At 42.9% G+C, this 27086-nt stretch overlaps 2 protein-coding genes across 4 annotated transcripts in view; both read right to left on the reverse strand.

Annotated features, from left to right (window-relative positions):
- The window catches only part of LOC117761478 (membrane-associated guanylate kinase, WW and PDZ domain-containing protein 3-like), a 131381-nt gene extending 124580 nt beyond the window's left edge, over positions 1 to 6801 (reverse strand). For all 3 annotated transcript variants that reach the window (XM_034585404.1, XM_034585403.1, XM_034585405.1), the window contains exon 1: positions 6152 to 6801. In XM_034585404.1, the coding sequence (XP_034441295.1) occupies positions 6152 to 6458 (307 nt within the window). In that variant the 5' untranslated portion in view covers positions 6459 to 6801. The remainder of the gene's footprint in view (positions 1 to 6151) is intronic.
- A 5093-nt stretch (positions 6802 to 11894) lies between these two features.
- Positions 11895 to 26095, reverse strand: lrig2 (leucine-rich repeats and immunoglobulin-like domains 2). Its single transcript, XM_034584383.1, has 18 exons — positions 25429 to 26095; positions 24203 to 24277; positions 23713 to 23847; positions 23080 to 23223; positions 22762 to 22905; positions 22453 to 22596; positions 22049 to 22192; positions 20289 to 20369; positions 19853 to 19924; positions 19564 to 19632; positions 18367 to 18530; positions 17826 to 18137; positions 17301 to 17582; positions 16425 to 16865; positions 16101 to 16253; positions 15418 to 15558; positions 14534 to 14803; positions 11895 to 14101 (listed from the first exon to the last, which is right to left on the reverse strand). Exons 1-18 carry the CDS (start codon positions 25614 to 25616, stop codon positions 13869 to 13871), a joined length of 3192 nt encoding a protein of 1063 aa, XP_034440274.1. The 5' UTR covers positions 25617 to 26095; the 3' UTR covers positions 11895 to 13868.
- Positions 26096 to 27086: the final 991 nt, after the last annotated feature.

Consider the following 27086-nt stretch of genomic DNA (forward strand, 5'->3'; position numbering starts at 1 on the left):
AAGACCTGTCAAGTTCCTTTCAATGGATTTTCACCTGGATATTAATGAACACGTCTTTGAATACGGGCCCTGCCATGTTGACCTGTCCTTCACGTTTGCTAATCGAGTTGTGTTTTGGAAAACTCTCCACAGCCACATCTCATGAACTAGGTCAACCGCACTTGCATTTCTTCCAGTTTGTTTGGTTGTTTTTGTTTCTATTTTTACTCTCTGCTGTGATTTAGTTTGCATGTGCTGCAGGAACTGAAACGAAACCGTTACTTGGTTTTAATCGCTCTCGTCGTCACTGGGGGACGACAGGAAACCAGGAAACCAGCTGTAGAACGGTCTTTAACTGAGTCAGGCTGCTGATGGCTTTTTAATTGCTCTGTTGTCTTTTTAATATATATATATATATAAAAAAAACGAGTCACTCTTAGATAAGTTCAAGAGCCTCTTCTGGATGTTATTTAACGGATCTTTGTATGTCGGCCCTGTGATACGCCAACGACCTCTCCAGCCTCTCGCTCAGTGTCAGCATGGAGCCGCTCAAGGCCACCGGTGACCCTCAGAGGGATGGATGGATGTTATCTAAAGCTATTAGATATAAAAATGGATAAAGCACTTACAATATTTTAGTGCATGGCTCTCTGGGTGGAAATAACTGTCAGTCACCAGCGTTGGTTCATGCTGAAATATGTCAACTGATGTGTGTGATGGACAAAACGTCCGTACAGACATCCATGGTCCCTTCATCAGGGTGAATCATGTAAACACTGGTGATCCACTGATTCTAGTGAAACAATGAGGATCACATTTGTCCTTTTGAAACGTCTCAACGTTTATCGGATGGATTAACATGAACTTTTGTTGCAGACAATCGTGTCTCCCAAAGGATGCAGAGAGATAACTTTGTTAATCTTTTCCTCTCCGTCTCCATGGCAACTCCACAAACTCATCTACTAACGAAGAGTGCATGGTCAATATGACCCAAGTGAGTTGTTTTGTCCAGCCATTCCAGCTTTTTAGCACATATCTGCAAATAATAAACTTCAGTATTTTCTCAGACTTTTTGAATTTGTGTTTTCCAGGTCGACGGCCATTCCAGAACAGCAGAATGAAAATCAGCCTGCGGAGATCGTGTCTGCTCTCGTCGTTGTTAAAGTTGTATTGTCATTGTGTGGAGGTGCAGCTGTTGGGAAATAGCAGGACCACACAATGATAACTTCCTCAATAAGAAAAGCAGAAATGGTGTCCCCTCTGATGAATCACCTAAATGACAGTTTCTGCTGAGTGGTTTTAATTTTGTAGTGAAATGAACTGAGAACAGTGGATCCCTGGAAGGTAGGAGAGAGGAAAAAACACATATTTGGCTCAAACACTGCAGCGTGCTTTAGAAAATGGTCAGCAGTCATATAGACAGTACATATTTGCAAGTAATGGGCTGAGACGTGCATAAAACTATAAGCTCTTCCATAGGAGCTGGGGAGTTTCAATAAATACAGCAGCAGAAGAGCAGCGGATGCAATATCAGTCTTATAATTCCTACAAGTGTCCAACAGAGGTTCAGCAAGATTCTGCTTTACATTCTGCGATACCTGCATTTTAATGAGTCCAACGAGAGTTCACCTAGAGTTGATTTTCTTTAAAGTGCCCGTTTTAATCTGCGCCAGTTGACACCGGTGACAGAAAGAATCTTTTTCTTCTTCCGAGAGACGACCGGCCTAGAAAGCAGCATCAGAACAGCTGTAGGCAACAAACAGGAACACGCATACTAAGCAACAGTGCAGTTAGAATCTCAAAGACGAGCAAAAGAAGCCACATAAGCACCGAACTGTCAATAATCCGATAGCAGATCATTAGGGTCAGTGATGAAGCCGCAGCACAAAAACATAACCAATCTGAATTTAAGAAAACACTTAAAATCACTTGAAACCCACTAATGCTCACTTATATCCGGCTTTTGTCTGAAATGATAATTGACACAATCTCCATTCATTTGAAGTGACTCTGCAGAAGACGCCTGTTTTTAATCGGCAGTGATGGAAACATGACACCTGGGTGAACACGCTAATTTCTTCTTCTTTATTTTGGCAGCCTAAACCCTGACGCTGCACCTTTTCCGTGCAACGTTTTGGCACGAGTCAGACTTTCGGGCGTTGGCACGTAAATGACTATGAACATTTGCGTACTTAATGTTTTTTGCAAGACGGCGAGGCGTGAGAGTTTCCCGCGCGTTCGGGACGTCAAACATGGCGGGAAACAAAAAGCAGAAAGGCCAGCTCCTTTACAGGCAATGGGAACGGACTCAATCACCTCTATTTATAAACTCTGTGCACCTGCTTATTTTAAAAGGAGATATAAGACTGAGCTCGTTCAGCTTCAGTTTGCTGTGTTGTGATTTTCCGACTCTCCTCCTTCACTCAGCAGATTGTCAGAAACTTCTCCGAGGCGAGAAGAACAGATGTCTCTGGTTATTTGACCGGCCTCTCGGGGCTGCTGGATTCTCACTCTCAATCCCCCGTTTTTTATTTTTTTTGCAGCCGACTGCAAATCACTGCAGTGACAAAGCATCGCCTGTCGAGTGGATGATTCCATTGAGAGGCACTTCCTGATATGAGAGGTGCATTAATGTGATTAACCCACACTCGCTATTGCCGTTTGATACGGGGGCTTAGGGGCTCATGTCACTATGTATTCTTCTCTATTGGCCTGATCAGCAGGTAATGGAAATGTGCGGGTGTGTGAGCGGAAGCAGGTAAATCCGAATGTGACTCTGAAAGTGAGGAGGCAACGAGTCGCTATCGACGGCGGAATTCAGTGCTGCTCAAACTCAGTTATTTACCCTCTAAATTCAAAAGGTAAATATGAACTAAATTAAACTCTAAAACTCATTAGCCTAAAGAAACGATCTGCAGATAATGTGTTTTAACACCAACAATTAACAACCATTAAGATCAATAAAGATTAAATAGAAAAAAAATTGTTTCCCAAAGGATTCTCGGTGTTAAAGTTAAATATAATTTTTATTTAAACACACCTACGATCTGCTGACAACTGTTTGACTTCATGACTTTAATTATCAGGTTTGTGATTATACCACAATTCAAACTACTAGTGTCGAGGTTGTTTAAACCTGCTTGTTTGGAATGAGCTGTTAGTTTGACCTGTGGTGATGCTGGTTGCAGCTTTTCTTTCTGAAATGTAAAAGTGACCTGCAGTCAAGAACCCTGACGCTGCACCCCCGCTCCTGCACAAAGAGCTGTTCACCTGTTAATTAAAATTTCACCGACGCTCGACTCTGGTCGCCCGTTTCTTCAAATGTTATTTAAATAGTACATATTACATCGCCACCACCTAGAATGGATCCTGCACTTCTTTAGGCCCTTAACGATACACATGCAAAGTGAGAAGCTGATGAGATGAGAGGTTCTCGAGATACAGAGATCTGGGATTACTAGCAGAAGACACAAATGTAGAAGCTGTGTGCGTCTGTTTTGCAGCACATTTACTGAACCTAATATCAGTCAAGTAAAAACACACAACACAGCGTCCAGTGTGAAATTATTCATTCGATGTCAGAGTCATCATCCATTCAGCTGCAAATAAAAGGCTACAGGTTGTATGTGTGTTTTGATTGCAGGCTTTAATATTGTGCTGTATAATGGAGGCACAGTAGAAAGTAGCTGTGCAGGAGAAGGAATTCTGCAATGCCATTCATCCGGCTTCTCAACACACGTCTTTTCTGATCCTTAGCCGGGGATACCAGCAAAAAATAGACTCCTGCGCCGAGCACTGAGCTGTAAATAGAGGCTTCTCCAGGCTTAATCAAAGATACCGTGGGCACATCCACCTCAACCGTACAATGTTGAGTGTTGGTGTGAGCTTAATGTGAACTTCATTTCAAAGCAGAGAGAGAGCGTATGGATGTGAGCGCGCATGTATGCATGCATGTGAGAGCGGCGTCTTGGCAACCCCTTGACAACATATGATGAAACTATGGAAAAGTGAGTGTAGCTCTGTGTGCAACTCTTTCAGCTCACATTCCATTTCTCGATCAATGACTGAGATAGATAATAGTCTCCATAGAGACTTGCATCTTGCATCCTGTCTCCATCTCCATCCTCCCCTCGAATCCCCATCTCTGCATTTTGCATCCGTGCACGCTCTGCATCTCTTTTCCCCCCCAAAGCTCCACCCCCAACCGTCAGCAGCAGCGTGGCACCAGCTCCGGAGGGCAAGACAGGCCGGACACGAGAGGATCTTGGGAGGGGGAACAGGGGAGGAAACATCTGGAAGACTGAGAGAGAGACACGTCCTCTAACGCTCGCCGTCACGTCATCACGGGCTTCCTGGTAACAGCTGATCCCCTTGGCCCACTGCGAAAATCCACTCACTAACTCAATTATGCAAGAGGTGTGAATTAAACATGAGGCAACCACACAGGAATGTATACACACGTCGCAGATGTGCACCCAAGCAGGATACGTAATCATACAATATAACAACCCCATCTGTATGCTGATGCCAGAGGGAGGGCGGCTTTGTAAGGCCTCCCTGCACACACACACTACATTAAAGAGCTGATCCATGCTGGTGCAACCTTTCATCCGACTGATGAAGCAGCACATGGACATCGGAGCCAGACTGCTGAGAGTGACAGCAGAGAAAAAAGGGTGCTGAGGAATTTTTTGCCATCTTTGCCACCTATTATCTCCCTGTGAGCTTTAAAGAGCAAAAACACAACAGCATCGCGTGGGAGTCGAGCCTGGAGCCAAAGTCAGGGCTGATGTTTTTTTTCTCCCCATGCATCTCTCTCTCTCTCTCTCTCTCTCTCTCCCTCTGTTTCCCTCCCTCCCTCCCTCACTCACTCCCCCTGCCCTTTATTAATCATCCTTGGTTAGTGGGGCAGAGAGCGTGGTGTTAGGAGCTCCGGGGGAGTGTAGAGGCATGAAACACACACACACCTTCACGTGTTTGGACCCTGATCGGCACTGGACTCAGGAGGCCAATCTTTTTTCGTTTGTTGATAAAAGAAAGAAAAAGAAATCAATAAAATATTGATTAGAAATGGAGGTAAACTAGTAGGGATGACCACACACACACACACACACACACACACACACACACACACACACACACACACACACACACACACACACACACACACACACACACACACACAGTAAGTAAGCATGTGCACAAACACAGCTGATCTTCAGGGATCCTGGCCTGCGGTCCTATAGGACTCAGCTGCTGCTGCTGCTGCTGCTGATGTAACCTTTTGAACAGTCTCAGTTGTTGTTCAGAGATTCCAGCTCCAGCATACAAAAGGCAAGAAACTATAATCATCTCCAAAGCTCATAAACACACACACACAACTTTCACTCCAGTGCCACTAAAGCCCTCGGTGCAGCACAGGCAGCAGCATCGCCGAGCCATTACAGCTATTAGACCTCATTATCAGCGTCTGGAAGTTGCAGCCAGCATCCTCTTGAGAGCTGGATGCGGAATGATGGGACAACAGGAGGCAACACAGCGAAACCACTCTCGCAGGCTGTGGCCAATGGGCAGCAAGAGTAGCCTGAATAATGGAGGATGTAATTAGGCCTTATTTCTATGCATGTAAGTGCACTTAGCCTAGAAGGCTCCTACTGGGCTACATGCCATTATTACCATTATCACTATTTGATCCCCCTGTATAAAAAAAGTGGGTGGGCAATTAGTTGTTATGGGACAGTTGGAGCGTGGCTGCGGAAGTCTTGGGCGTCCTTTAGGAGGAGGACACAGTGCCAGGACACCTAAACTCACTTTTTTTGTTCTATTTTGTAATGATTTAATCAACACGCACCTCACGGGAAAACATAAAACTAATGCAAGTTATAAAATTAAATGAAAAATCTATGTTTACTGCAATTTATCATTATTTTCTGCACATTTAACTTAATTTGTCTTGTGATCAGAGACTTGGAGTCAGAGATGGGAACTGTTCCCTGCACTAATGGGTGCGTGTGTACAATCCTGAGGGTTTCTGTGTTGCCAGGATGCCACATATCAAAACCCTCATCTGACAAACACAACTCGGGTGTCACAGAAACATCAGTAACAGTAGTAACGGCAGCGTTGGGAACAGAGACGCAGAGCAGGGGGGGGGGGGGGGGGGAGGACGCACCTGGTTTGACGGTCTTCAGGCGAATCGGCTCCCGAAAGTGGCGGATGACAGCCAGGGTGTCGCGGTTTGTAAGTCCACTGACGGGCGTCCCGTTCACCTCCAGCAACACGTCCCCGTAGTACGGCAGCTTCCCGACGTGGCACACCAGCACGTCCAGCTTCATCTGGCCCAGGTGCGGGAACTGTCCCATCTCCGCGCCCCCGAGAACCTCCACCACGGAGCCGAAGTCTCCGAGGTTCCCCCATGACACCGCGCACTCCACCACTTTCCCGGACCAGTGTTTCTTCTTCTTCAGTGTCCTGGACATGGTTCCTCCCTTTTGGTTGCTCAACAACGAACGAGCTCAGTGGGAACAGTCGCCTCCGTGTGCTGTGGTTAAACGAGCGCGGGGTGACGCGGCCTAATAAACCCTCCTGTGTTTCCCTCCCGACCTGCCGGGGATTTCATCTTCCTGGCGTTAATGAGGCTGCTTCTCACTCGTCAGCCACGCCGCCGAGGTCTGTCATCCCACGGGCTTGTGCTCCGGTGCGCGCACGGTTGCCGCGGCTGGCTGCAGTAATATCCACGCGCTCCCCGTGCGTAAAACAACACCGCGGTGGGTTTAGAAAATGGACCAGCAATCACAGGCTCCGTGCGCTGGAACCATATCCGTGCGTAGCCAAAACCCGGGATGTAAACAAGAGTGCGCGTTAGACTGAGAGCTGTCCGTCGCTGAAACGTGGTGCGTCAACGAGAAATCCCCTCATACCTGTGGGCGGCTGCGGAGGAGGAGGCGGCGAGCGTTCACCGGGAGGCGGCTCGTGCAGCTGAGCTCCAGCCAGTGATGTGGTGATGACTGAGCCGAGGGAACGACCGTCCGGCTGCCACAGGTTTGAACACACCTGGTACCGCCAACTGAGACGTGCCCTGGCTCCGGAACGCCCCCTTTACGCACAGCGACAGCGGCGGCGCAGCAGCGTCCTCCAGCCGCCTCCTGCGAGCGCCATCCTCCGGTGCACTGTGGTACTTAATATGAAATAAAACACAACCATACCGAATCATATACCTGATGTTCACTGTGACATATTCTCATCTCAGCTCCTGCGTGAAAAACAAAACCAAATGTTGACCTGCTTTTTACAGATCTACTCCTGCACGTGAGACGGAACCAGAGCAACATGTGAGTCCAACTAAAACCACACGGAGCACGTAATCCTGATATTAAGCGTGCAAAACAAATTACACCTAATTAAGACTCTTAATTTGTAAAGTGGTGTCAGTATTAATCTTGGGGGGGGGGGGGGGGGGGGGGTGCCAGGTGATGTCTCCACAGCGCCACCTACTGAAGATAGCAGAGCACTCCACACCATTCAACCCTCCCTCAGGTCTTTTACCTTCATTATGCTCCACTGCATCAATCCATGCATGATTAAACACGGGTTTAATTGATTTAATCGTTACTTATCACTCTATATAAAACAGCTTTGTTTTCCAGTTTCATGCCGTTTCCTTTATTCCTGTGCACGAGGGCAGTGACCATGCACAAGTGGGTCTGCAGCTGTAAATCTGACCTTTTCCCTCGAGGGGAACCTGCGCTCACACCTCGACACTCCTGAGAGCTCATACATAATGTGCACAGGTGTCAAACTGCATTACATGTAACAGATCCTTTGTTTTTGTTTTTTATATCCGTTTCACGTTACTAAAACTTAACAGAAATGATGATGATGAAAACCTGAAGTGAAAGATAATTTCATTTTGTAAATGTCACTGTATCTCCAGGGATAACTCATCCTGTGTCACAGTGTGTTATTAATGACACACAGCTCCATTTAGCCAAACAAAGCCTCCCCGGTTCAGTTTGGTGGATTTGGATCATTTGGGCCACGTTGACTAATGTTGTCACGTGTCTGGTCTTTATTTCTACACGAGAGGAAATAGAATATTCACATGAATCTGTTTAATGCAGCCCAACATGTTTTAGGCACCTGAAGATCATCACTAAAGCACACGTCTTACAAGAGAGCCAATAAAAACAAACTGTACTGTCCAAGTTGCCACGTCGATTTTTAAGATGTGTTGTCTGAGTAACAAAATCAACTGATGCAACGAGAACCACGAGAGGAAACATCAGCTCAGACATCAGGGCAGCATCTCTGGAGTGTTGAATGAGTTTCTTTTAAATAAACCACTGAAGACCAATACTTTACTTTTTTTTAAACTATAATGCAGGTCTTCAGCCTGTGCTCTTAGTTCTAAAAGTGGAATGCACACTCTCCATATTTAAAGTCACAATAATAAGTAAGTAATAAGTAACATTTATGATAAATCAAAGAACAGTTTTTTGTTCCCTTTTCTGGATTTTTCTTGATTTATCTTGAAGAGACACTTAAGTTAAAACTTTAGTGCCACATTCATTTTTAATAATGACTTATTCTGTGGATGACCCGGGCCACTGATTGACTTACACCTGAAATGAAGCTTAAAGTCAAAGTGAAATATTGACTCTTTTATTTGTGCTGCTTCTGTTTTTCATGCTTCGAGAATATGATTGTTTCCCCCCCTGTCCGTTTGTTGGTTTGTTTGTCAGCAACATTACACAAAGAATACTGGACAGATCACCACACAACTTGGTGGACGGATGTGGTTTAGAAAGAATCCATTAAATTTTAGTGCAGATTCGGATCAGGGGGCGAATCCGGGAATTTTCCACCACTTACTTTGACATAGTGAGACAGAGCGTGTTTTGACATTTTCACTGATTTCTCAGAGAATAATTCATGGACCTTTTGATGAAAAAAACCCCAGGCACATTTAGGGGACTATATATTCAGGGGATTGTCGGTGGAGCAGCTTGATTGAATTTAAAGTGACGCTGGGCCTTACGCGAGGTGGAGGTCTGTGCCGTTCTAGGTCAGGGTGAAATACATTAATCCTGGGGTCGGCTGTGGCTCAGGAGGTGGAGCGAGCTGTCCACTAACCAGAAGGTCAGCGGTTTGATCCTCCAATCCACACGTTGAAGTGTCCATTGGCCGGATACTGAACCCCCAATTTGCCCCAGTGTGTGAATGACGTCTGAGAGAAGAAGTGCTGTAGGTAAATGGAGATGTTCCCCCTCGTCTGGTTGTCAGCTCCGCTCTGCACCTGCTCGGTATCCACTACCCACTACTTGATCTTCAATGGCTCCTCTAAATGACAAAGGATAAATGGAAACGATCTTCCTGACAATTTCCCTCAGATGTTTTCTCCCTGGTGCAGGGCGGATGGGATCTGCCCCTCTACCGAGAGAATCAGTTCACATCCTGTTGGCTGCTCTTTGTGTTGAAGCTCCCATGCAATCTCTGATGGCGTTTTACTCCAGAGCGGCTCACACAACTTAAGGGCCACTTGTTGTCCACTGGAGTGTGTTTAGGACGAGTCGGGGGGTGCACTTGAGTTTGAGGCAGGAAGTGGAGGGTTGGATTTGGAGAAAAGGCACAAAAAAGTGCACAATTCGATTCAAAAACTCAAAAACTTCTATTAATATTCATATTCAAATTTAGGTTTTGGGTCATAAAAACAAGATTAAGCAGTGTCATGGGTTTTCTTAAAACAATTGTAATACTTTAAGACAAATACTTAATTTAGTTAAAAACTTTGTAAGTTTGGCCCTTTGAGTAATTTACCAATTTAAAGAATGACTTTAATTGGTCACACATACAAATTAAGTTATCAATTTTGCAAACATAACTTGTTAACTTTGATTTAAACAAACTTAATTCCTGTGTGTGTTACAAATGGGACTTTTTTATTTTCAAGCTGGTGAACAATCTTCTTTTTCTCAGCTTAATTTTTCAAGTTTTCTTTGTTTTTGAAGCTTCACCATTGGGTTGAATAGTTATTTCACCTTTTGGATATAAAATATCATCAATTCATCATTTTATCTCATCAGATATTTTTGTAAAATCTTCTTATTGGCGAATGAATTCTTGACTAATTTCCAGGAAGGTTTGTGAGGTCACAGTGACTTTTACCTTTGACCACTTAATTCCTCTTATTGGACGTTTGTGTCAAATTTAAAGAAATTTACTTGAGTTGTTCCTGAGGGATTATGTTCCAATGGACGACCACATGGACGTACACACATTCTGACAACCTGTAAACACGACGCCTCTGGACCTGCCGCCGCAACACAGGCAGGAAAAATTTGTTCCATTTCCTCACGTCAAGAGTGATGATGGATCCACAGTTTTTTAAGGCTGATATTAGCCGGCTTTGAGTTGGCTTCACATGAATAAATCCAGATTACAGGTGACTTGGCCTTTTAAATCGTTCCACGCAGTGCAGAGAAATCATATTGTGGTTTAGAGCCTCGTCTCTGGAATTACATGCAACTAAAATCAAATCCTGCAAGAACATTTTCTCTCATTCTTCTTTCTGCCTTCTAACGATCTGTAAAGTCAGACTATTTTATAAGCAAACATTTTTCAACCAAGAAATGTCAAACTTTTGTCTGTTCCAGCTTCAGAAACTATTCGAGAATGTCACCTTGGCTTCTGAAAAACAGAACAACTCTGGTCTGAAGTTTTACTGACAGGGCGACTAAACAAACAGCTCAGTCTATATTGAAAATAATCCTATTTCAACACGTGTTGGGACAGACAATCAAGATCCAAACCAAATTATCAGAATTCATGTTTAATGTTGGAGTAATGGCTATGTAACAAAAAGTCTCTTTAGACATGCTTTACAGAATGTACAGGTAAATAAGGTCCAAAAATACTAAACAAAATGAAAAACTTCAACAATACAAAAAAGCAGCATTGGATATTGCCAGAGCAGTTACTGCTAAACTTTGGTATAAAGTCATAAAGGACGTTTCAGAGAGTAGAACATTATAAATGCACATTGTGTTAGGCTGGGTCGGCAGAAAATAATAAATACTGAATCGATGTATTACCCCCCCCGGGACATGTAAGTTTCCTGTAAGTTTCATGTTGTCACATGTAAGTTTCCTTTTTACTTTTTCAAGGGGCATGAAAATGATCAGAGGTATAAGCCAGAGAACATAAAGAAACATCAGATATCTGCTTCCACAGAAACAGAGAGTGTGTCGAGTACAAAAGGAACTCAGGAAAGTCAGGAGAGATAATTAGTTTTCTGCCGTTTGAAGAAACAGGCATGGGATGTTCTGATTCCAGCAAAGTGACAAAAATATGAAAACAGGTTTGCAAGAATGAAACTAGCGTCTGCACAAACCAGAGAGAAGCAGAAAGTGTGATGAAACTTTTTGCTGCTTAACAAATACATGTCAATTTCGAGTAGCTATTGATTGAGAACAGGAAGCTAGTGCATTCAGGGCAGATCCAAATCCTCTTTTGCAAGTTTAATAGTTAAAAAAAGGTTTCTGCAGTTGCATGGTTTAAAAAGGGTTAGGCTTAGTCTCTTTAGGTGTAACATGCAATAAACCAACCAGAGTACCATGTCCCATTCCCTTTGAAAGCAAGGTGTGCTCCTGGCGGAAGATCTACACGCAAGTGCACTTGCCATGAAAACAATCTGGCTGTTGGACGAGAAAAACAACAAACGTGTTGGTCTGAAACTAAGACACGTGTGTGGCGCTTGGTGGCGCCCTGTGTCGGGTAGATAGAGCCGTCAGCGTACCACTGATAATAGAGGCAGAAGATGAGAATCTCTCCTTGGTCACAAATAGAAGAGCAGAATGTAGCAGTCATGATCATCAACAAATGGAAATGATAATTTAAAAAAAACTAGAAAATACAGGTTGTCAGACATAACATCCATTTACTGCAGGAATGTTGGGATTAAAATGAATCATGTACTTCTACATGTACCTAATAAACTGCAAACTCTAAACTAGATATCTAGAGCACATAGTTAAGTTTTCAAGGCCAGTCACAAACAAAGCCAATCAGATCGGAGCTTCACCGAGCTGCGATAGTACAGAGGTTTTTTAAGGAGAACCAGAGATAAAAACCTGTTGAAACACGTCCACATTCTTTTACAGCAAAGGCATTTTCATTTTCACATCCTCAAAGCGAAGGCTGACATTTGGAAAAAGGTATTGCTGAGTTTGAAGGCTGTTTGATATTTTAACTGAAAGAGTCTCAGTTGAGGAAATAAAAAACAACTTCTGAAGGAAATGTGTTGTAACATTTAAAAACATTTGGACAGCGCCGGGAGGGACAATAAAGGCTTAGTGTTAATAGAGTTACTGCAGCTTACGTCTCAAACCTCTCTGCAAATGGACTAATAGGCCATGGACGATAACCTTATGTACACATACTTACATACATACATACATGTATAAAATCATACAATACATTCTCATATTTCACAGTCCCAAGTGAAAACTTAAGGCTTAATCAATTTCTGCGTAAGGATCATGAACTTTGTGGAAAAGATGGCGGTGATGAATCCTCACAGAATAACATGGCGTGCTAACCTGACACTATCTCACCGATTTGCATTTACAAATGGGTCTGGAACCTCTAAATACATTTAGTTGTATGTTTATATTCACAAAGGCCTCTGGAGTGTGGACGGCAGCGGATCACGTATGGATGTAGCCTAAGTGCAGGTTTTCTTTTGTTTTTCTTTTAGAGAAAATGTCCAGTTCTGTTTGATACAGTCGTGATCATGGATTTAAACGACCTCTCCACATCAGCAGCAGGTCGGAGGAATTCTGTCTGCGCAGACAGGCGGTTGGGGGCGGACCCATTTGCAAGAGCAAACAAACAGAAGCTCGCTGATTGGTCTAGTTTCCAGGCTAACTGCATGTATTCCGTGTAAAAGTTTACCTCCATTACATTAAGTGCCTGTAAGACATGACAAAGAAGGGAAAAACAATTCAGTGCATCCAGTATACAAACCATAATGTCACCTGATGAGGTTACTGAGAATCCTTGTTAAAAATAAGGCCATCGAGAAGACAACCAGGAGAAAAAAATAGCCAGCAAACTGATTGTCACATGTGCAAAAGAAGATTTCTCCCCAAACTGCTCGTCATGATGAAGATATGAAGTGAAGTGAACAGCGATTGTGTTTGACACAGGACGAAAACAAGATCAGATAAAGATGATATAGGATATATTCATATATATTCATAATATACACCACGTTTTGGTGTTCAACTGTCTCTGGAATTTGCATAACAGGATACTAGATAGCATAGTTTACAGTCAGAAAAGCTGTGGGAATGTGGTACATATGCTTTTGAGGTTCTTCCCTATATTAACCACCACAATCTGCTGGTGAGGGAGCTACAGTTGTCCCCCATTTAAACCCCCTCCCCCCGAGTTGGGAAGAGATGGTTTGTAATGTCTATTTCAGTCATGTGGTGTCAGTACCAGGAATGATGAAACAAACCATTTCAGCCCCTCAGCAGCAGCAGCAGGGACAATCCCATCCAACATGGCTCTTTAAAGCATACATTCATAGCTTTCTCTCTGAAGAGAAAAAAGAGGAGTGGCGGAGGACGTGGGGAAATAAGAGCCCTGCAGAGGTGGAGGTGTCGAGGAGGAGGTCACTTTAATCACCGGTCCATTTCTCCAGCCTGACACAGCAGTCATTCCACAGCGGAGAACGTTAGCGTGTCCTCTTGAGTGAAAGGGGAATGTAAACATACAAGAGAGCATCTTTGGCAGAATGTGAGGAGTCTCTTTGGAGGTAGTGGGTGAAAAGGAGGGGGAGGGGGGCAGCGACAAGGAGTCAGAGGCAGAACATGGACTGTGAGGACCTATGTGGGAGCAGGGTGCTCCTGAGGGTTAGTCCTATTAGAGGCACTTCTGTGGTCCTGTGTGCATTGGCTGGGGAAGTAGTCCGCCTCTGCCTCACTGTGCTCCTCTGCCCCTTCTGCAGTGGACACCAGGGGAGGCGTCCTGTGAACAGTCACTGGGTGCTGGGACGCTCCGGGACGAGGTTTGGAGGACAGATCTTCCCCGTCTCCCCAGAATGACCTGCTGAGGGAATCTGCAAAGATAAGACACAAATGTTAGAGGGCGACACGTTACAGGCACTGACTGATTCTCCACCACATACTCTTTGTAAAAGCAGACAGGATAAATTGATTTAATTAATTGATCAGCTGAAAATTTGCATGGACACCAATTTTAATCACAGATTTATTGTTAAGGTAATTTATGAAGCAAAACTGAAGTTTCTGAAGGATTTTCACAGCTTTAAGTCATTGTAACTTGATGCCTTTAGATTTTGAAGTGTTGGTTGGATTGAAGCAGCAATTTCAATACGTCTCCTTCTGCTTTTGAGGGGTACTGTTTTTTACACTTACTGCTTTTCTTTTCCTAATATTTTGCATGATGGTATGAATTCAATATTTCACCCTAAACATTCACCATCTTGCTCTAGAAATGTAAAATGGGAATTTCTGTTTCCAGGTCTCACCATTAGCGTAGTGCTCCGGGGGGGTGTGGCTGCTCAACCTTTTGTCATGTGAGGTGAGGAAGAGGGACGTGTCCTGGTTGCTAATGAGGTTCTCCAGAGCCGTGTCCACATGCTGGCCGTGCTCAATGAAGTTCTCCTTCAGGCCTGGTAGAGCTTTGTCCAGCGGGTCGTCCTCTCCCAGGTAGGCGTACGGGCAGTACTCCCGTGTGCGGGAATAGATGTTGGCGTTGTCGTAGCAGTCGGAGCAGATGACCAGCTGACCAGCACCACCTGTCGAAGAACGTGGCAACAAACAGTGAGTTGTTTGTTTTCAAAACTGCAGCACCATTAGAATATTTAATCAGTTTGATTGATAGTGGCTGTGAAATGGCCTCTCAAGTCCACTCAGATTAATTAACTCATTACTAATCATTTTTCTAACAACAACTGACAGTATTCATTTGCTTCAGGACTGAAAACAATTTCAGTTTTCAAAAGAATTGTTTGGAATTTCATTAAAAGTCATTTAATCATTGTTTTATGGCCTTTACACACTCGCATATATTGGACATGCAAACTATACCCATGAAATAATAATAAAGATTGTTACACTGGGACCTGGTGAAAAAACATCCAGCAGGATTATCTTTCTAAAGCCTTTAAGACAATCTTTAATATTTGTACATTGGGCTACTATTCGTGTATATAAATAAAGATGTATTTATATCTCAAGTTCTAATGTGTAATATGTAACATCTGTGGCAAATCTCTCAAAGCAGTCATTTACTATTGTGTTCATGTCAATGGACAAACAGAAAACCCAGCACATAATGCTTCTGCTCGTGGCTGCTACCAACGCCGAGGAATAAAAACCACATCATCACTTGTGTGTGGTTGACACTAACCTGTGGGGACTCCAGCTAGTCCCTCACGGGGATCCCCAGGGTGGAAACTGCTGCGGCCAGTGAACAGAGAGCCGACCCTGCAGTGCAGCACGCCATTCCCCTCCGCTTCCACCTCACTGCTCGTGTCTCCATAACACACACCTGAGACATTGGTGATAATTAGTCAGGGTCTCGTTTCAGCAGGGATTTGATCCCGAACACAAAAACAGACACAAGGACCTAATGAGCGAGGAGGCATCTGAAATCTCTGAATCAGAAAAACTGTACATAATTAAAAGACGTTTGAAATGTATTCTTCAGAATGGATTCGCATGAGAGGCAGGCGACGAGGCGGTGTATCACTGTGCATTTCATTTCTTGTAACCACGCAATAATTGTGTAATCTTTGTAATATCAAAGGGTTTTACCTTTTTGTGATCAAAATGTTGACATAACCCAACGGGAAAAATCTTCATATAAATATTAAAGGGATGATAAAAGAGACCTTTACTTTACTTTTTGTTCAGTATGAACATATCCACTACCTCTGAAGAGAAGTGTTCTCTCTTACTAAATGACAAATCTGCCATTATAGTAGCAAGTTTTAAAGCACCAATTGCTGTATTGTATGCTTAGAACATGTTTTTCCAACATGCATTGATATATATCCAGATGATAAACCAAACATGTCAAATATAACTCACCATCTGTCCCTTTATGGACGTATCCATTAGAGAGAGGAGGCATGAGTTGCTGGTGGCTGCCAGCTTCAGAGTTACTGTATCCTTCCTGCGGCTCTGACAGAGTTCCCTGAGAGGACAGGTAGCTGGGGATGTCTGCCGGTAAATTCATTTCATCTGGAACAGACAGAGGCACATTTTGTTTCAAGGCATCGAGAGCTGAGGAGAGCTGTCGTCTCACATCAAAGTGATTTCCCCCACACACATAATTCATGTTTTCCAAGCAGCGCTCTTTAGATAAAACGCATTTATTTTATATCATAATGTTTATATGTCTAAATTGCTGACCTGTATTTGTGATACTGTAGTCCTCGCTCTTTCTGCGCATGTGATAGATCACAATGACCCAGACCAGCGAGGTTCCGACCACACAGCACACCACCACGATCACCACAATGCCCACTGTGGTCCAGCCGTCCTGGTCGTACCCTGCACCCGTATCGCAGTTCGGCGACGGCGAGACACTGAGGTAGATGTGGCCGCGCTCCGTTCCCAGAGTATTCGACATGATGCAGGTGTATTTCCCTGCATCAGCAGGACCGGCGTCTACAATAATGAGTAGCTGGTTGGCGGCGGCAAAGAAATGGCGTTCTGTCAGTACCAGGGGTCCGTCATCTTTGGTCCAGTTGAGACGAGGGGCAGGGCTGCCTCCAGCTATACACTGAAGCACGGCAGTTTCACCACGAGCCACGGTCCTGTCTTCCAGCGGCCGCATGAAGGATGGCGTTTCTGGAGGAGAACAGGTTTATTGATTTTTTTTTTTTAAATGATTTTTCCAGCGGCATTTGTGTCACACTGTCTGGACAGATGCGTGTGAGGTCAGATTCGTTATTTTTAGAATAGATTTTAAAATAACAAACATGTTTATTCACCAGTTTGTAGCTGAATTCAAACTTCAGAAGCCCATTCATTAAGGAATGTGATCATATAAATTGTTTTTGTTGTGTCACTCCTTTCCATATTTAAATATTTTCCATGGTCAAGGCATAACAACGTTTGTATTTATGTTGTCACTAGTTGAAACTGTTGTGGTGTAAATATAAATAAGAGAATGTAATGATGACAGACATAAACAAGGAGCCAGTTTGAGCAGAGTGACTCAGCTGAAATGACCCAGTGGTAAAACATCTGTAACAGGCTCTGCTTCTGAGTTAGGTGACTCACCCAAGACGGTGAGAGTGGCGTTTGCCGACAGACTACCAGCTGCATTCTGAGCCGTGCAGCTGTAAACTCCCATGTCTTCTGTCTTCACGTTAGCAATGAAGAAGATGTCATCATCTGGCATCACGTGCATCCTTCGCTCTCGAGCGGCAGGAAAGTCTGTGCCTCCGTCCTTCTGCCAAGCAATCTGGGGTGATGGATGACCTTCGGCCGCGCACTCCAGCCTGGCCATTGTCCCAGTCCTGATTGTCAGGTCCATGGGAGTCTTAAGAAAAGATGGTAGCTCTGAGAGAGGGGGACAGAGAAGCAGAGATATATCGATGTCAGATCAAACAATGGCTGCAATAATCTTGTGGATCTGCTACCTTCAAAATTCTCTGACAGTCACAGCATTGTCCTCTAAGCACAGATGGAGGATTTATACTATGCTGGCAACAACATCGCCTTAAAGCTTGGGTGAAGAACAAGAGAAACACTAATCACTGGCAGTGACAGTCATCAATCCCTTTCTTCTGAAAAGAGACTCACCATTGACAGTAAGCTTGGCCCTGTTGGAGTAGTTGGAGCCAAAGTGATTGGAGACCACACACTGGTAGCGCCCCTCATCAGTAAAGTTGACATTAAGGAGGTGGAGCATCGTGGTGTAGATGAGCTCTCCCTCCTGAAACCGGGCGTAGTTTTGCACTTCTGCATCATACAGCACCTCCCCATCCTTCCTCCAAGCTGTGGTCATCGGTAAATCACTGCTGCTGGTGGCAACGCAGCTCAAAGTCACATTGTTCCCCCGCAGCGCCACCGACGTCTCTGGGTGAGTTGTTATGTGAGGTTTGGGGAAATCATCTGTGGAGGGGCAGGGACATAAAAGAGAGTGTTAGACTCCGTCAGCTTTTTTCTTAACGTCAGAAAATCTATATTTTTTAGAGCAGACCTCTTAAATTACACAAATACAAGAATGACAACATTGCAGTCAGACAGAATCTATCTGGACTTTTTATGAAGTTGAAGTTTATGAAACCTTTGAAACTGGATCAGACTGAGAGCAAATAAAAAATATCAGACCGGGACTGACCACAAACAAACTCTTCCGGGCTGATGGTCAGGACGCTGCGACCAAGTAGACTGGCCGGATGAGCACAGACAGCAGAGACAGACTGCTGGAACAGACTGTCTGTGAGCCAGGGCCCCAACCACTGCATGTGGCAGTCACACAGCAAGCTGCTTGTGTTCAGGACACTGAGGAAACACGAGATGAGTGAGAGTAAGATTAGTTTGGATTATCAAAGTAGAGCAAAAATTAAACACATTGTGAGGTTTCTGGGATTTCTTTGAGAAGTTTCCATAAAGGGATTTATGGTTTAATCTCTAAAAGCAAATTTGCATTTACATCCTTGAAATTAAGATTTAATTGACCTCGATTAGAAAGAACTGTTCCCTACTCTATATTAAGATCAAGCTGTGTTTTCTTATACAGCTTATAATACTTAGGAAAGTGTTTGGGGGCATTCAAACACTTTCTGAATTATTCAGAGACATGTAATATTCGTACTAACTTGATTTTTTTTTTTTTAAGTTTCCATGATCAAAATCTAAATTAATAGCCACAAAAGCCTGTAGGAGGCTGTGTTACCACACTTTGTCCTAAAATACACTTCAATTACATGGGTGTTGCCATCATGCTCCTCTGGCTTAGTTCTCTGTCAAAGCAAATTTATCCACTTGCCAGGCAAATGGTGCCATAGTCTATTAAAGCTGCAGACTAATTAATCACATGAGGATATGACTGCTGTCATGACACGTATTCCGGGTTTGACAGCTGCTGGTGCATTTCGTTAACCGCTGCTTGAGAGACACTCCTAAGACGGGCTGATTAAAAACTTTAAAAGTCAAGAGACTTGACATTTCCAACATCTTTTCACACGGGCAGGAGAGACATCTGTCCCAACTAAAAAGATGCTACAACTCGAAGGCTGCATCAGAAATATCACAGCCAATAAATGTGTGGATTTTGGTAAGACAACAAATGTCTTAACAGCTAATGAAGTAAAGTTATTCTCCCCTTTTTACTAATTCATCGGTAAAGCTACAGTAGATCAAAGACTCCTCACATTTCAGTGGTTGAGATTTTCCTCCTATAACAATATGACAATTTAAATGCTAATCATGACAGTTAACCATTAATTCATCGTTATAATTACTTTTAGTTGTGGCCAACAATGATGAATGAGTTGATTGACTTTCAAATGTGCTTAGTTTAGCATCTACTCACAACACTTTGAGCTTCATGTGGGACAACGCCTCCGGGTGTATCGACATGATGCCATTCTTGCTCAGGTCCCTGCAGAGGGGGACAGAAATATGGATTAGACTCACCTACAATGTGATTTGATCAGACTGGCGTCCCATTTCACAAGCATAAGGCAACAACAGCACCGTGGTAATAAAAGCTCTCTTCTATATTTAATCATTCAACAACAACAACAACAACAACAACAGATCCTCCTGAGACGGACGTGTGGCCGTGTGGAGAAAAAGGATGCTGCAGTGGTTTAACTCACAGGTGCTCCAGCTCCTCCAGGCCCTCAAACGCTTTCCTCGTGATTGATTTGATTTTGTTCCGCTGTAGGATTCTGGAAGAGGAAAATATTTCATTTTATGCTCCTGGGTAATATTTTATTGCACAGTGGAACCAGAGTGTCAGCAGCTATTGCTACAGCTAAATTTGGACATGTGACAGAATAAATAAAAAGTCAGAATAAACTTGAACAACTTAACAGTAAAATAAAACTTAAAATTCCAAGTCAAGCACATCTATGAGAATAAAGCTTAATCTTATCAATTAACAATCAACACCAGAACAATGATGTATAATTTAAGATGCACATGTTTTATCTCTATAAATGAATTATATTCCACAACCATGCATTGATGTATGAAATTAAATCTATTCATTCATATCTATATATTTATCTGCACAATCAGTTTTTTCCTCACAGTGTGTTCAGCTTCTTCATTCCATTAAATACGCCAATGGAGTCTTCGATGGCCCACGAGATTTCATTATTGCGGATATCTCTGGAAAACAAAGAGACATTGGATATTAAACACTCTACACGGACTGAACATCTTAAGCTTTTTCCCTGCAAACACCACAGAGACCCTCCATCCTCCGCTGTGATTGTCAGTGGCGGTGATTCTCAGACGGGAGACTAACTATTTGAGACACCCTTGCGTCCACAGAGTGTCACAGTTGGCTGCCCCTGCTGCTCAGATGAGGAGGAATTAATTGGCTTTGTTTAGCACTGCTACAGTTCACGGGTCTACTGGAAACCTTGTGTTTACAGGACGGGTCACGGGCTCTTTTGTTTCTCTTTCCTCATGCCCAGCCACCTCTGAGAGAACCTCGGAACTCTCCCATGAAAGCTCCGAGGACGGGCAACCTCCCAAATATGACTCCTTTCTGGTTTTAGCTCAACAGTTCTCAACTTGCAGCTGGCACATGTATGACTGATGAAGAATACAAGGTTGCAACACAGAATTGTGAAAATTCTGTTGGGGATTATAAACGAATGCAGAGTCTGGCATCAGGTCGGGGGAATCCACAAAAAAGTTGGGTAATGGGTGAAAAATATATTTTGATAAATACACGGATAAAAATGTACTAAATGCGGTCAGACAGGGGGTGAGGACCTAAGTATGAATTTAAATATGACATTTAAATGATTGTGCAGTATTTTGGACAGGCACATTCATTTTTACGAGTCGAAATATGTAAAAGCTGCTGACTTTCACCACATTTGGACCATGTCTTTTATTTTTTTCTGCACTGTTATGGGGGTTCATAAATACAGAAGGAAAACATTGTTACGCTTAACTCCCATTAACTTAATAAACAGAAGACTGCATAATATTTAATTATTTTCACACCCTAAAGAAAAAAAAAAATCACCATCTCTCCCCCCGACAAAGCCAGAGCTGCTGTGCAATTTAAAGAAAGGCCCCGTGGACATAATTTATTGCTGCTTGGTGAAATATGAAAAAAGGTCTTGCTCTTCCCACGCTGCACAAGTATTAACAAACCTTCATCTCTTGGCCTCTTGCCTCAGCTACATTGTAGAGACATGTCTTCTTTCTCAAGCCTGAGAAAGCCCCACAGCAACCCTCTACACAGGTTTTACACGGATGAAACAGACTCACTGCATCTCAGATATTTTATACAGTGGGGTTCAAATGTCTGAGACCACTTTCCTATCCACGAAAGTCTCCCCGCTGTATGTGCATGGTAAAGTTCTCATTAATGTAAAACTGAGCTGTCTTGTAGAGATTTCACATTGAAACTCATGTGAAATTTGCATGATACCCGCAGTGGATGGCAGGACAGAGGGTAAGGCTAACCAAGAGAACAGGATACTATGAAGTTACACATTGGGTGGTTTGATCTAAGTCTAAACAGGAAAACAAACAGACAGAATTAGAACTCAACAAAGACTATATCTGAGGATAAAGACTTCAAATTTCACACACGATTTCTAATGTTATTTCTCTAAACTACTTAGGAGTACTTAGGAAACATATTCAAGACAGGACTAGACCTAGACATGAAGGGTGAATCAAGCAGACCTACTTTTGTCAGCAGCCTTCACGAGAATGCACAGAGCCAAGAACATGTCAGGACTTGGTTATATTTTGAAAAGTAAACTTCATTACACTTCTAAGATCAAAGAGGAGATATTTTAAACAGGCAGATAACTCACAGGGTACGCAGACTTGACAGACCACTGAACACTCCCTCTCCCAAATGGCTGATGGAGTTCTCTCCCAGGTTCAGGCTCTCCAAGAAACTTAATCCGACGAAAGCCGTCTCCTCCAGTCGAGTCAAATGATTAAAGGACAAGTCTCTGCAGAAAACAACGACAAATATGATAAGGATTAGTTCAAGCCTTCCCCTCAGTCGACACCAGTCTTACATGTAAATGTGAGTCAGCATTCAAAAACCATTCTGCACAATGAAATCAGCTCCAGATACGTCTCAAAACTGCAGGGGAATAAGAGTAAGTCCTCTGAGCATACAGAATGAATCTCAGAGCTCTGGGCTAATGAAAGAAAGTGGAGACTCTTAGCTGTATGAGGATTTTAGCTGTGAAGCAAACACACTTACAGTTCCTCGAGCTTTTGGCAGAATTCCCAGGCATCTGGTCGGATGATGCTGACTGCATTTTGGCTGACCCGCAGGATACGCAGCATGCGCAGGCCATACAGCCAACCTTTGTTGACCTCGGTTAGGTTGTTGTGCTCCAGTTCTCTGAGACACAAATGGGAAAAAACATAATGACATTAACAGAATAATTGTTATGACATATATTGTTTTATTTTTTTCAAGGACAAATCCAGATTTTTTAAGTCTTTATCACTGATGAACACAATGTTGAAAGTCATTTTAAAGGAGAGTCTATAGCACTGTACTTACAGTTCTTCAATGTTGTTAAGTCCAAAAAAGGCTCCATCCATGAGCTTAGTGATGCCATTCCTCTGCATCTTCAGTGACTTCAGTGAGTCCATCCCTTTGAATGTGAGGCTGTCCACTATCTTGATCTTGTTACGCTTCATTTCACTATGAAAAACATAAGAGGGTGAATGCAACATTCATAGTAAATTCTGCCAAGAAGGAATTGTTAAAACGGAATTAAAACCAACAGATGTGTCTGCCAACTATCAGCAGCTTAATTCTTGGCTTTTCCACACTGATTTTAGTTTGGCATCATGAACAAAATCGTACAATACTTACAGGAACTGAAGTTGAGGAAGTCTGAAGACTTTGGATGGCAGCAGAGCTAATCTGTTCCTGTTCAGCTTCAGCACCAGCAGGGAGCTGGAGATGTTTTCAAAGCAACCGGGCTCGAGGACGCTGATCTTGTTATTACTCAAATTCCTAAAAGAGCAGGAACGTTAGATCGAAAATTGGTCAGGAACATAAAGTTTGCTCTGTTTACGCCAACTGTACGTGTGAATATCCACAAGAGAAGGCCAACAAAGTCTGTTTGTCTACAATAAGATGCTTCATTATCAACAGCAAACTGACCAATACGAGGTGTCTTTGGTGTTGTGACCTATTTAGAATTGAATGGTCAGTGCAGTACTGCTCTGCTTTAATATGGGCTCTTTAATACCTAGAACAGCCATAAATGCTACATCATCATACTGTTGTATTATACAGACTCCTCTGCCCATTCCTCCTTCTTACACCTTTAGTTACTAGCAAGTAACACAAAAAACTATGTGAAGCCTTCGGAGATGTATACACACTTTTAATACTCACTAGTTTTATTGTATTGTCCAGCTGATTTTATGGATAAATTGACTTTAACTTTGTTGATCATGAAAGAATTGTAGTATGACTGAGATGAACATCAAGACTTACAGATATTTCAGCTGCATGAAGGGGAAGGATCCAACTTTGAGCTCAGAGATCGAGTTAGATGTAAGGTCCAGCGTCTCCAGGGAAATGTAGGGCTGCAGCTGGTGCATCGACAGTTCTGAGATCCGATTGTGGACTCTGAATCGTAAAAAGAACGTATTAGTCCTCCAAATCAGAATGCTACTGATTACTATGGCACGCTATGTTGACGGTTTACTCAAAGCAAGGGGATGAAAACAAGTATCTATTGTTGTGCACTCTACCAACAAACAAAAAACAAGTGTTTTGCATTAGTACATTTGTCTACGACACATAAAAATACATCTAAAGCCTCAGAGTTCGTGTTTAATGCCATATTTGTACCAAATGAAACATGCTGATTCATGTAAGTAAACGTCACACAGAAGTTAAAGTCATCAAGAGTGTGTGTCTTTGACATAAATGGGGGAATCTTTTATGTAACAGGAAACCCAGAAGGGGAGTGTTTACTTACAATGACAGCGAGGTGATGTTTGAGGAAACATCTCCAAGAAACGGAAGAGCAGTCAGCTCGTTGTGATTCATGGTGCTGAAATGACAATCAACAGAAAAGGGACATTAGGTGATGAATGTTTATATACATCGCCGCAGCAACAAACAACAAATTGATACTTTATACTGGGGCTGGACAATAAAACAATATCAGCAATTATTGTGATATCATTTTTATCAATAGCAATGTAACAAAAGCCCAATATATATTGATATATAGCCTCTGCATTGTGCGAGTACAGTGAACAGGTAAGACACATAGTCGGGTTTATAAAATATTTCACCATTTATCAAATGTTAGTCTGTCTCTGCTCATAAAGAGCTTGAAACCACAACCCTGATGCTCATTTTTTGTTGAAGAGAAGTGACTTCATGGTATTTAGGAGTCTGAAGTGTTTCTACCAAATATGTATTATTGATGATAAATGTAGACTAAATATTGGAATGAAAGTAATAGAAATTACAGCAACACAAACCACATATGCTTAAGATTATGAGAATTGTCGCAATTGTACTGACTGATTTAGTTGAACTAGGTGTACTTAATAAACTGACAACTGAGTGTAAAGACTATTAGGTTAATATCCCAGTTATAATTTAGCTTGTTTCACTGTGACTGGTTAAGTGAGTTTGAATTTGATTATCATTCTTTTTAATTAATTATAAGAAAAACACTATACAATTACCCTATGTCCCAAAGAGCAAACTAAAGAGAGATAATTTACACATGATAACATCTTACAGGGTGCCGGTCAATGGGCCAATATTTACATGCTGATTAAATATTGTAATTAAAGGTAATAAAAATAACAGCAGCACAAACCAGGACTCAACATGTGTGTAATAAAACCTGTTAATGGCTGATTTAGATGACCTATGTGTACTTAATAAACTGAGTGTAAAGACTATTAGGTTAATATCCCAGTTACAATTTAGCTTGTTTCACTGTGACTGGTTAAGTGAGTTAGAATTTGATTATCATTATTTTTAAATCATAATAAAACACTCTACAATTAGCAGATGTCCCAAAGAGCAAACTTAATAAATAGCATCTAATAGAGTGAAGGTCAAATGGGGAATATTAAGATGTAAACGGTGTTTGTTGGTGTGTAACGCTGCAGCCGTGGAGCAGCAACAAATCAGTGCAGTTGGAATCAGTGCAGTTGGAATCAGTGCTGGCTCACTCACACTTGTGTTATCCCCTCGTCTGGGTCCAGGGGAGCCGCCGACAGCCTCTTCCTGTTGCAGTCCAGGACCCGGGACCCGTCGGGCCCTGTGGAACACGAGCACGGAGCCGGACAAGCCTCGAGGGCCCCGGCAGCCAGGCCGAGCAGCACGAAGACCAGGGCCGAAGCAACGGGCCAGCCCTCCGCCATTTTAAACGTCTTCCTGCGGGAGGCTACGTGGCTAACTCGCTAAAGTGGCACGTTTTACGGCCACGGGACCGCCGCCGAACGCTTCTGGTAGTTTCTGTATCAGCGGCGCCGGCACATCCTTCGTGTTTAAAGCCCAGGGAGTCCGGGCGGGACGGTAACATACAGTTTCCCCCAACTTGCGTGAGGCATCCCGGTGGGTTTCTCCTCTTCCGCTCCAGTCCGGACACCCTCTCTCTCCTGGGGGGAGGAAGCTAATGCTAATGCTAGCTCACTGCTCAGCTGCCTCAGTCCCACAAATGCGCGTGTTTCCCCCGCATGGCATCGGTTTAACCCTGCGCTTTGACCCGGTTCAGACTGAATAAACCCGGGGAAACGTTATCCTCACTCAGCCCGGGCCGATCAGGGCTAATTCACGAGTATTTTCTGCGTCTTTCTGTCCCGTAAGAACAACAAAGCGCCTGGAGTGGAGGATACTGGGATACCTTAAGTCCCGCCCCCACTAGCATGTTTACACTTATCCCATTGGCCAGTGGTCGAGTCTGTCAAACGTTTGCAGGGATTTGATTGGATCTCGCCCCAGTGTGTTTTTATGTGGTGGCCACTTTCCACAGCAGAAAGTTTTTCCCGAGCAGCTGCAGTTTGAAAATGTTTTTCACATCCTCGTGGTTATTGTTGGTCATTTCCTCTCTTTTTACACTTTTCAAACACCAGCATCCACCTGTTAAAGAACCAAAACAATAAATAAATAGATAGACAGACAGACAGATAGACAGACAGACAGACAGACAGACAGATAGATAGATGTTCTTTATTGATCCCAAAGTGGGAAATGATTGTGTTACAGCAGCATGTCAGAGTGAAGAACAAGAGACTAAATACAAGAGATGACAAAACAAGAGAGAAGTGTGCACAATTGCAGCAGTTGTTTGCAAAGGTAAAGGTAGGAACATGACTCAAGTAAATAAATATGGACATCAGGTTTGTAGAAGTTTTTGGTGTTGACAGAAATTATACGGCTCATGGTTTTGACAGTTCACCTTGTTATGCAAGTTATGCAATATGTGCCTTAAGGAGTTTAACATTATTGTAAGAAGTAGTATCAGTAAACTTTATTTTTTTACAACAGTTGAATAAAACTAGCAAAATAAAGTACGTACAATGTAACAGAATTAATATGGTATTAATATAATAGATAGATAGATAGATAGACTGATTGATAGATAGATAGATAGATAGATAGACAGACAGACAGACAGACAGACAGACAGATATAGGTAACAGTTGGATGATGAACCTGATGCACAAGCAAAATAAATGTATATTTGCAAAAGACTTGTGTATTATTATTCTGACTTTTATTCCTCAGGGTAAAACCTTTATGAGATTACTGTCTTGGTGCAAACTCTCGGTGTCAGCCCCTGCAGGTTTGCCACACCCTCAGAGCTGGGGCGCCCTGCAGAAGGAGCCTCA

This window comes from Hippoglossus hippoglossus, chromosome 5 (genome assembly GCF_009819705.1).
Source record: "Hippoglossus hippoglossus isolate fHipHip1 chromosome 5, fHipHip1.pri, whole genome shotgun sequence".
Classification (NCBI taxonomy): domain Eukaryota; kingdom Metazoa; phylum Chordata; class Actinopteri; order Pleuronectiformes; family Pleuronectidae; genus Hippoglossus; species Hippoglossus hippoglossus.

Coding starts and splice junctions, on each gene's coding strand:
- lrig2 (XM_034584383.1), bottom strand. CDS start 25,616: ATGGCGGAGGGCTGGCCCGTTGCTTCGGCCCTGGTCTTCGTGCTGCTC. Junction 22,906..23,079: donor CTTCCTCAACTTCAGTTCCT/GTAAGTATTGTA, acceptor TGTTTTTCATAG/TGAAATGAAGCGTAACAAGA. Junction 22,597..22,761: donor CTTAACAACATTGAAGAACT/GTAAGTACAGTG, acceptor TTTGTGTCTCAG/AGAACTGGAGCACAACAACC.